Genomic DNA, 9819 nt, shown 5'->3' on the forward strand with positions numbered 1-9819 from the left:
ACACACACACAAGCATACACCACACACACATGCACACCATACACAGACATATGCACACACATCACACACAAGCACACATGCATGCACACATACAGGCATGCACATGCAAGCATATACCACACACACATATGCACACACACACACATGAGCATACACCACGTACACATGTATACCATACACACATATGCACACACGCACATACACATGCACACATGCATGCATACACACAAGCATATGCCACACACACATGCACTCATACACACATACACACACACAAGCATATACCACATACATGTAATATGCACACACCACACAAACACATACACACATCACACATGCACACCACACACACACACATAAAATGGAACATGTTTTTAATCAAAATAATTTTACCCTAGACACATACAGAGAGAGACAGAGAGAGAGAGAGAGAGAGAGAGAGAGAGAGAGAGAGAGAGAGAGAGAGAGGAGAGAGAGAATATGAAAATATTTATTTTGGGGGTTTGCCCCTGTGGACTCAACCAACCAAGAATAGAATATATGAAAAAAGAAAAGAACAAAGCCCATACTCCATGAAATAGGTACAAAGTTTTATTGTCATTATTCCCCAAACAATATACTGGGACACTTACATAGCCTTTACATAGTATTCAATATAAGTGATCTAGAGGACAGCTGTAGACACACACATAACACCATTTGATGTAAGGGATTCCACATCTACAGTGCATCCTGGAGCCACACACCCCCGGGACACTGAGGGATAACTGTGTGTGTATGTGTGCAGTCCTTATCTGCAGGCTTACTCTAAGCTATGTCACAACTACGGAACATAACTCTCTTCCTAAGGTCCTACCCTTGGTCTCAGGAGATGAAAGGTCTGTGGGAGTCCCCCTGTGCAGAGAGCATTGTGTAGGAGGAGCGTCTGGCAGGTCAGAAGCCACATGGCTCTTCGGCAGGGCCAGGGAAACATTCCATTCCGTTCCTTATCTGCCATGGTAGAGCCAGTCTGCACCCCATGGTGTGCACCCAGCCTCTTTTTTTTTGTGCTCCCGTTCGTAGCAGCAAATTGTCCACCCTCTTGCCTTGTCCCTGTGCCTTGTGCTTCTTTGCTTCTCATGAATAGGTCCCTGAGGGTCTGTGTGCCAGCTCTCCTACGCTTACCAGCCCTATGGAGTACCCATCTCCTGTTAACTCGCTGCACACCCCACCTCTCCACCGGCACAATGTCTTCAAGCGCCACAGCATGCGGGTAAGAGGACTCTGCATGCTGGGGTGTCAGCCTTGCCACGGAGGCTGCTGGAGGGGGGTGGCCTGGGATGTGCTCCGTGTTTCCACATGCCGGTCAGACTACCGGAGGGCTTCTGTGGCCCTCTGCCTTTTACAAACACATTAGCTGGATAGGACTTGCTTTCGTCCATACTGGTGTTGTGGCCAATGATGGTGGGTTCTCCCAGGAGTCAGGTACAATAGGCAGCGTAGAGGCTTTGTAAGCAGAGCGTAGCCGGGTTTAGGGTTTGCTATGGCATAAAGGATCCTGGAGGCTTCTCCTCCTGCTGTTTTCCTAACTGACTGCTTTGGTTGCTATAATCTATCCCCTCAGGGAAGACTTCCTCCTAGCTGCTTTTCCTGCTGCTTTTGCAAGTGGGATTCTGGGAATGAAGGGTAGAGGCCGGTGTGGATACGAGTTCACAAGCCTCTTTCTCTTCAGTGATTGGCGAGGCCCTGAGGGCTTCACAGAGTGGATGCTCAAGGCTTCTGCACTGAGCACCTTAGCTTGTAAGCAGATGTCCACCTGCACCCTTGTTGCCCTGTGCTGTGAGCATTTGCTATATTTTACTAAGCTATGAGACAGACCAAAACACTTACCATTTTAGCTTTGGCTGTATATGCATATACATTTCAGACTCAAATGCATAACTCTGAATCTCTTTGTGAAAAGCCGCACATTTATTACAATGCATTTGCAGAACATAGGCAATTATGTTGATACTCTACTATGCTGTTGTTCTTAATTTAGTAAAAAAATTTTAAATGAGCGTAATTTAGAATTCCAGGCAACAAGATCTGTTATGAAGTCAAATTTCTCCAAACTCACTCTATTTTTCTCTCTTACATTAATTTAACCAATTTCTGTCTTCATATGTGCTTAACCATAATTAAACCACAGTTTTAAGCATGTGCTATAATTTAGGCAATGCTCACCAACCCCACCCCTGCCCTGGACTCTTTATTTATCGTTAATTAAGTTTCAGAAAGCTTTGTCTAAAGTGGTGTTCTTTTGGAAAGAGGCTATTTAGTGCCTGTGAGGGGCAGCACTGCCTTTGTCTCAGCTGTATTTCGCTGCCAGGACTTCTTTTTTTTTTTTTCAGGACTTCTTTCAGTTCCATAAAGACAGCCTGGGCAGGGCTTTTCTCTGTGTGTGCAGTGTGTCACAGGGGTTAGAAGTGATTGTCAGAATGGAACTCTGCCTGAAAGAACATAATGAACACTTCTTTAAATAGGTTTTTTTAAGTTAATTAAGTATAAACTCCATTTTATGGTATATATGAGACAGTCTCGTTCCAGTGGCATGCTAATAAGATATAACAGCGTTCCCACGAAGCATCTTAAAGTATTTAACAAAGATTCAGAGACAGCAAAGTGATTTTCTCTATAGCATGGCTCCTCTGGGAGTCTGAGGAGCATCACACAACGATGATGGTAGCCATCTCCCTCCTGGGGTGGGGGGGGGTGCTGTTATCATAATTCCATAATGAAGTTTATTCATAAGGGAGGAACAGAGTGCTGTCCTAGGTGCTGAAGGAAGAACCGGGAGGCTTTGTCTTCAGGGCACAGGTGCATGCTGGCCTGTATCCCTCCCGGGGAAGCTCTAGAAAGGGACACACTGGACTGTAGGGGATGGACAAAAAAAGATGTAGCACTAGGGACCAAGACTTAGTGGCAAAAATCTATGCGGTAAGGGGCGGGGCACTGCTTTGCTAGAACAAGGAAGGTTTTATATGGAGGTGTAACTAGGGCATCAAGGATGAACGATAGCAATTAGAAAAAAGCATCTCATGAGCCTTGGAATCACTGGAGCTGGGGAGAAGGCTCTGTGGATAAGGTGCTTGCTGTGTAGGCATGAAGACCAGAGTTTGCATCCTCTAACTCACCTAAATGCTGGGTGGGTGGGTGCACTGGTCCACCTGTAATTGTAGCTCTAGGAACACAGAGAATCCCGGGAGCAAGGTGGCTAGGTAGACTAGCTCATATCAGTGAGTTCTCAGTTCGGTGTAGGGAGATACATGCTTCAAGGATGTGGAAAGCAGTTGAGGTAGGTGACTTCCGGCCTCCACATGCACATGCAAACACACATGAGAGCACGTGTGCGTGCACACACACACACACACACTCACATACATACACAGACTGAATAAAGCAAAAGGCTTCTCCCTTTTACCCTTTAGTTTTGTTATGTAATTAGAAGGCATCAGAACAAGCCTTCCAGCGTGTATTTGCTAAAATGTTTGCCAAGCTCAAGCCTGGAGCATACAGCACATATAACCTGTGGGGCTCTCTTAAGACCTGTAAGACTACATAGTAGATTTTGGACTCTAGTAACCTACCCTATCAGTATTTAGTCTTCCTCAGTCTATGTGCTTTATTTTATATTTCTAACCTTGTAATTAAAACTTCTCACCCTTAGTTTGACCATTTATTAAAAGCCCGGGGTAGCCATAGACCAGTATTGGATTTAACTGGGGATCTTTTTTATTTGTTTGTTTTTCAAGATAGAGTTTCTCTGTGTAGCCTCAGCTGTCCTAAACTCACTTAGTAGACCAAGCTGGCCTCAAATTCACAGAGATCTGTCTGGTTCTGCCTCCCACAGTGCTGGGATTACAGGTGTCCAGTAACTGGGGATATTTTAAACTTTAAAATGTTTACCTTCATTTTTGGAGCATTGGTGCCTTAGTCTGTTTTCTGTTCCCATAACAAAATACCCAAGGCCAGTACTTCACACAGAAAAGATGGTTAGTTAGCTCGGTTTTGAGGTGCTAAGAACATGGACAGGCGCCTGCTGGGCTCCACTGAGGACCACTGGCCACATGACACCATAATAGATAGTGTCATGTTAGGGGCATAAATAACTTTCCTGTCTATTATCTATGTAGCCCTATGAGAACAGAAACATAGCGGTTTTTAAAACTGTTGTTCTCCCAGCATCCAGCTCCATGCCTGCCACACAGCAGCTGTTTGACAAATAGTTGCTGAATGGATTGGATAAAGAGTATTGTAAGAAATCAGCACCAGTAATTGAATATGTATCAGTGATGGGCAACGTACCCCAGTACAACCATTTTAAACCTATACTGTAATAAGCAAGCCTCTTTGATAGGGTTAGTGGGGAACTCTTCAGAGGCCTGGCAGAGATATGGCTTGTTAAAAATATATATGATTTTTTTAAATTTAGCATTTTCTTTAAGTGACCTATAAACTGGCCACTTCAAAGGGAAGAGACTGTGTTGATCCCTTGTGTGCTTCTAATACGGGGTACCTGAGACCGGGTGACTTATACTGGACCCAAGTTTATTACTTCCAGTTTGAGGGACTTGAAAGGTCAAGATCAAGGGCCACCACCTCCAGTGAGGCCCTCCTGCTGTTTCCTAACATGGCAGAAGACATCACGTGGTTGAGAGAGCACAGAGAGAGGGCCGAGAGGCAAAGTCACCCCTCTATCAGGAGCCCACGCATGTGTTAGCCCTCTCATGAAGTCAGTGCCCCCACGATCTTTAACTCTCCCCGCCTCTCAACACCGTTGCCCTGAAAATCCAATCCCTGACACATGAACCCTAGGGGCGGGGGGCACACTCAAACCATAACACGAACTTCTGGTGTTCATGTCACAAAAGGACCCTGTCACTGGCAAAGGGTTTTGCAATCAAGAGGAAGACACACACACACAACCTTCTTCCCCTAGTAGATCCAGGAGGCCACAGTGATCACTCACAGTAGACGAAAAGCAAAATAGTTTGAGAAAAAGAATTATGCACTTGCACCCTGGGAAGACTGAGGGTGAATAAAAAAACACCAACACCTACCTAAGAAACAAAGCTAAGAATAAGTCCAAGGCCCTACAGGTGAGTGAAGATCAGAACTAGGGCTAGTGACGAGGAGATAGCATTCATCTCGTGTCTGCAGACTTGGGCTTCTGGAAGCTTCCTTGTTCCTCTTATCTCTTAGCTCATTCATTTCTTTTAACCTCCAGTTATATCATTCAAGCTGTTGTCTTAAGCAAGAATGCATGATTGATGGGATCAAACAGTTCATGTACACCTGGAGCTCGAGGAAGCCCCACTGCCTATGGAAGCTTCCAGACCTGTCTCCATAGTGCTTAGGGTTTGGGACAGGTCTTGTATTTCTGAGTCTGTTAAGTGTCAGCAGTCACTACAAATGCCAGCCAAGAAAATGGGTGGAGACGGTTGAAAAGCAATGGTCACTGGCAGATCGTGTGGTGGCTTGGACCCAGTGCTTGGGGGTTTGGTACCCTGTTACAGCCAGGCATATGGATGAGGCTGAGACCAGAGCAAGCCTGTCTGCATTTGTGGCTGTGGCTTTAGAAAGAGACAAGAGAAGAGCAGCAGGCAGTGCCAAGGGGTTGGCACCCCCTGGGGCTCTTCAGCAGAGCACCCTGGTCCAAGCCTGAGGCCAGGGCTTATTGCCTCTGTTGTCCTCACAGGAGGAGGACTTCATCCGACCCAGTAGCCGAGAAGAGGCCCAGCAGCTCTGGGAGGCAGAGAAGACCAAGATAAGGCAGGTCCTGGACAGACAGCAGAAGCAGATGGTGGAAGATTCCCAGTGGCTGAGGCGTGAGGAGAGAAGCTTGGTAAATAGCCCTGCTCTGTCCCTACCCGCTTGGGTGGATGCCCCCCCCCTGCTCCATACTTTCTACTCTGGAATCTAAGTCCTTTGCTTTGATCTCCTCTGCAGGACCCTATGGTTTATATGAATGACAAGTCCCCTCTGGTAAGTCACCTGGAAAGGTCTCTCAGAGCCACAGCCTGAAAAAAAAAAAAAAAAGCCTTATCTTCTCAGGACCCACATGCGAGACCCCTGGGTCTGCCTCTTTCTGCCTTTAGGCTGACCCCATGCTCCCCTCCCACGTGAAAGCCCATGTTGTCAGTGCTGCCTTGGGCCTCTAGAAAGGTCACTTGGGGTCAGGAGCTCTCAGATCCCCTCATTTGTGGCTATTATGCCTAAACTAGAAGGGGGTAGCCAGCGAGGGGCTAGGATGTTTCCTGGAGGCTGAGCAATGACTCCTTCTTCTCTTCTTTTTCCTTACAGACCCCAGAGAAGGAGGCTGGCTACAGTGAGTGCTTCCTTGGGGGAAGTTTCTGCCTAGGGTGTGTTGGGGGGTGTTGTCCTATCCTTCCTTGCTCACTGTCCTGCAAGGAGCAGAGGACTGTTTTTGATTTTAAGAAGGAAGATGTATCATCTGCCTTGTATCCTGAATGTGTGGAGACATTCTGGCTCTGGAAGGCACCTCCCCTTCAACTCTACCCAGCTTCCTGCCGTCCATCTGCCTTGGCCCTTCCTACTCTTCCAGAGCTGGCGACCTCTTTGAGCCCTCTCCCTGTTTCTGGTTCCTAAGCTAATGATTTCACTTTCCAGATGAAAACTAAGACCGGGCGTGTAAGCGCCTGCCTTGGGTGAACCAGCTCCTGTACGGTGGTGAGATCAGAAGCAAGCTTACTGGCTTGCATCTTTGCTCACTGTTACAGCAGCTCCCCCAGGCTGTATGTATGTGCCGTTGATGGTTGAGAGTAGAGTCAACAGTATGACGAATCATCATCATAGGTCTTAAAATCTACCCCTCCCCCGAGGTGCCACTGTACCAGGGTGGGCTCTACAGATGGCCAACTGTAGACTGTGGGTTCCTTTCCCACAGATGCTCAAAGCCAGCATTGCTGTCCCTTGGGAACTTGCCCATCTTGGAGGAAGCACACCAAATCATGGAGTCCCCCCCCACACACACACACACACACACTTGCTGCACTCATGCATCCCTGCTTTGACTTTTTCTTTCTAGGCCATGGGCAGATCTTGTCCCTGGCTACTAGGAAGGCAGGAAGACCATGATCCTTGGTCATCTTCCCAGAATTAGGGGTTTACACTTTTGGGGGGTCTCCTAATGGTAGAGATGGGGCATTGGCTTGATTGTAAGAAGATAGAAAGAGAAAGACCAGGTGCTGAGACCTTCACCTACTCCCTGTCCTTCTATTGTAGCGGAGTTCACAGGGCCCCCACAGAAGCCACCACGACTCGGCGCTCAGGTATGTATTAGGATTACAACTGCTAAAAACCATAGACCCGAAATGCTCAGAGGCCCTCAGAAATAATCCAGTTCAGTGTCCTTAATGTAGAAACATGAACCAGAGAGCAGATGCATCTTGCCTAAGGCTTCCTAGCTAATTCATGACAAAATGGGAGGAGAAGAGCCAGTTTTTTTTCCCCTTATTAGGGGAAAGGTTTCATTGATTCAACCTAGGATCGGAGGCGTGGGTCTCTTCTCTTCCTGACCCGCCGTCCCTCAGATCCCAGCATCCTACTGCCTACTGGTTTTCTTGGTTCCATAATATGTGTTTTCTCAGCATCAGCTTCATACAAAAATTACCTGAGAAATGTTAAGACAACAAAGACCCTAAAGCCAGCTGATGTTTAGACTGGGCTTGTATGCTACTGGATGCTTCTCTAACATGCCAACATTTTTGTTTGGGTTCTCCAATCAGAGGAGTGTGACCCCGGAGACAGAGGGGAGGTTCTACCCCTGGGATAGAGTGCTGCTCTTGCAAAGCATAGGCCTTTTCACTGGCTGATATCTGTGCATTGCCAGCAAGGAATAAGAGTGATAGAGGGGCCCCCCTCGCTCCCCATGAGCCACTGGACAGCTACTCCTCTCTTTCAGTCCATTCAACCCACAGCCAACCTGGACAGGACCGATGACCCCGTGTACCACAATGTCATGACCCTGGTGGAGGCCGTGTTGGAACTCAAGAACAGGCTCAGCCAGCTGCCCCCTGAGGAGTATGTGGTAGTGGTGAAGGTAATTGACAGGGTGGAAGTGGATCATGGAGGTAGGCGCTGCCCAGCCTAATGCTGGAAAGAAAACTACTGTGCCCCTCTCATTGGCCAGCCTCATAGACCCCAGGGGAACAAGGGACCCTAGGGAGTCCAATCCCAGGTGGTCCCAGGGGGCAGATGCCTCCCAGAGTGCAGTCCCAGGAGGAGCAGCTTTTCCTAAAGCAACTGGAACAGCTGCCCCACTCTTGCTCTGTTAGAACGTGGGGCTGAACCTGCGGAAGCTCATCGGGAGTGTGGACGACCTCCTGCCCTCCTTGCCATCATCTTCTAGGACAGAGGTGAGTGTCTCTCTTCTCAGCCATGCCTGCTGTACATCTTCCTGTCCCTGGCTATAATTCACTCACTGGGGCCACCTGAGCAGCCTTAATTTTCCCAACAGATGCTCTCTGCAGAGCATTAGAGCAATTAATGCCAGTTAGCACTGAGCCTGTTCTGGGGCTCAGGCTAAGTGTCAAATAGTCTCAATGGCTATAGGCAAAGAAGAGCACTCCATCCTTCCTTCCAGTGACCTGTCCTTTACCTAGCAAACATCTCAGAGAGATAGCAGAGTATTGCTGAAGTCAAGGAGGAGTCCTGGTGTTCTGATGGAAGGATGCAAAAGGATGTCTCAAAAGATGTGACAGCCCCTCCCCCATACACAGAGTACTTTACATGGCAAAAGGAACTTTATTGTGATGATACGAGTTAAGTGTCTCAAGCAGGAGAGGATATGATGGAATATCCAGGGAAGAGGGTCAGAATCAGGGACAGGGAATGTGACAACAGCTGAAGTCCTTCTACATACAAGGTAAGAAAGGCATAACCTCAGAGCTGGAAGAAGCAAGGAACAGACTCCCCCTGCCTGTACTCTTTTAACTGGAGCACAGCTCTGTTGATGATCTTAGCCCCACCCCCACCCCTGACTCCCCATGGTACTCATTTCAGAATTCTGACCTCCAGGACTGTTCAAGAATGAACAGGCAAAGTTTCCTGTAGCCACAGGAAAGAGATCTGTTTCTTGTCTGGAAAATGCAGTGTGTTGATGCCTTGCCTTGCAGTGGGCATCTTTGCATCACATCCTGTCATGTGATCTCTACCGCCCATGGTTGCCCAAGGCAAAACAGAACAGGGACAGGGCTGGCTATCCTCTGGGTGACAACAGTGACCTGTTAAGGAGTCCCAGCTAGTCAGGTGCCACCAGAAGGCTGAGACACTCCTGAGAACCTGGACGGCTCACTGGGCGGATTTCCCAGTGCAGGTCTATGGGGGAGGGGTTGGCATGCTCAATGTATTTACTCATTCCTTTCATTAGCTAGATAGCTTCCGTGTTCTGTATTTATCATGCTAAGCACTGGTGATGCAATGGCTAAATATAAATATAAATAAATATAAGATCTGATCTCTGTCCTTGACAACAGACAGCTAAAGCATAGGCGTGTTAGTTCCTTATCTCATTGCTGTGGCAAAACACTCCAGAGAAATGCCTGAAGAAAGGCAAGCTTTATATTGGCTCCCTAGTTTGAAGGTGTAGTACTTCCTGGAAGGGAAGGCGTGTTGGAAGGAGTGTGAGGTGACCGTTCACATTGTGATTACACTCAGGAAGCAGGGATACAATAAATGCTGGTGCTCAGTCACCTTCTCCTATTTACTCACCCCAAGACTTCAGCCACCAAAATGGTGCCTGTCGCTTTTCGGGTGTGTCTTCCCACCTCAGTTAAC

At 47.6% G+C, this 9819-nt stretch overlaps 1 protein-coding gene across 4 annotated transcripts in view; it reads left to right on the forward strand.

The window, feature by feature from the left end:
• Positions 1-9819, forward strand: part of PTK2B (protein tyrosine kinase 2 beta) — a 121032-nt gene that overhangs the window by 109815 nt on the left and 1398 nt on the right. For 3 of the 4 annotated variants that reach the window (XM_084767174.1, XM_084767175.1, XM_084767176.1), the window contains exons 24-30: positions 1127-1252; positions 5720-5866; positions 5971-6006; positions 6325-6349; positions 7267-7313; positions 7946-8083; positions 8319-8399. In XM_084767174.1, coding sequence (XP_084623300.1) covers positions 1127-1252; positions 5720-5866; positions 5971-6006; positions 6325-6349; positions 7267-7313; positions 7946-8083; positions 8319-8399 — 600 coding nt within the window. The remainder of the gene's footprint in view (positions 1-1126; positions 1253-5719; positions 5867-5970; positions 6007-6324; positions 6350-7266; positions 7314-7945; positions 8084-8318; positions 8400-9819) is intronic. The other variant, XM_084767177.1, reaches the window with a different exon arrangement.

The sequence above is a fragment of the Acomys minous genome (genome assembly GCF_964271855.1).
Source record: "Acomys minous genome assembly, chromosome: 18".
In the NCBI taxonomy this organism is placed as follows: Eukaryota; Metazoa; Chordata; class Mammalia; order Rodentia; family Muridae; genus Acomys; species Acomys minous.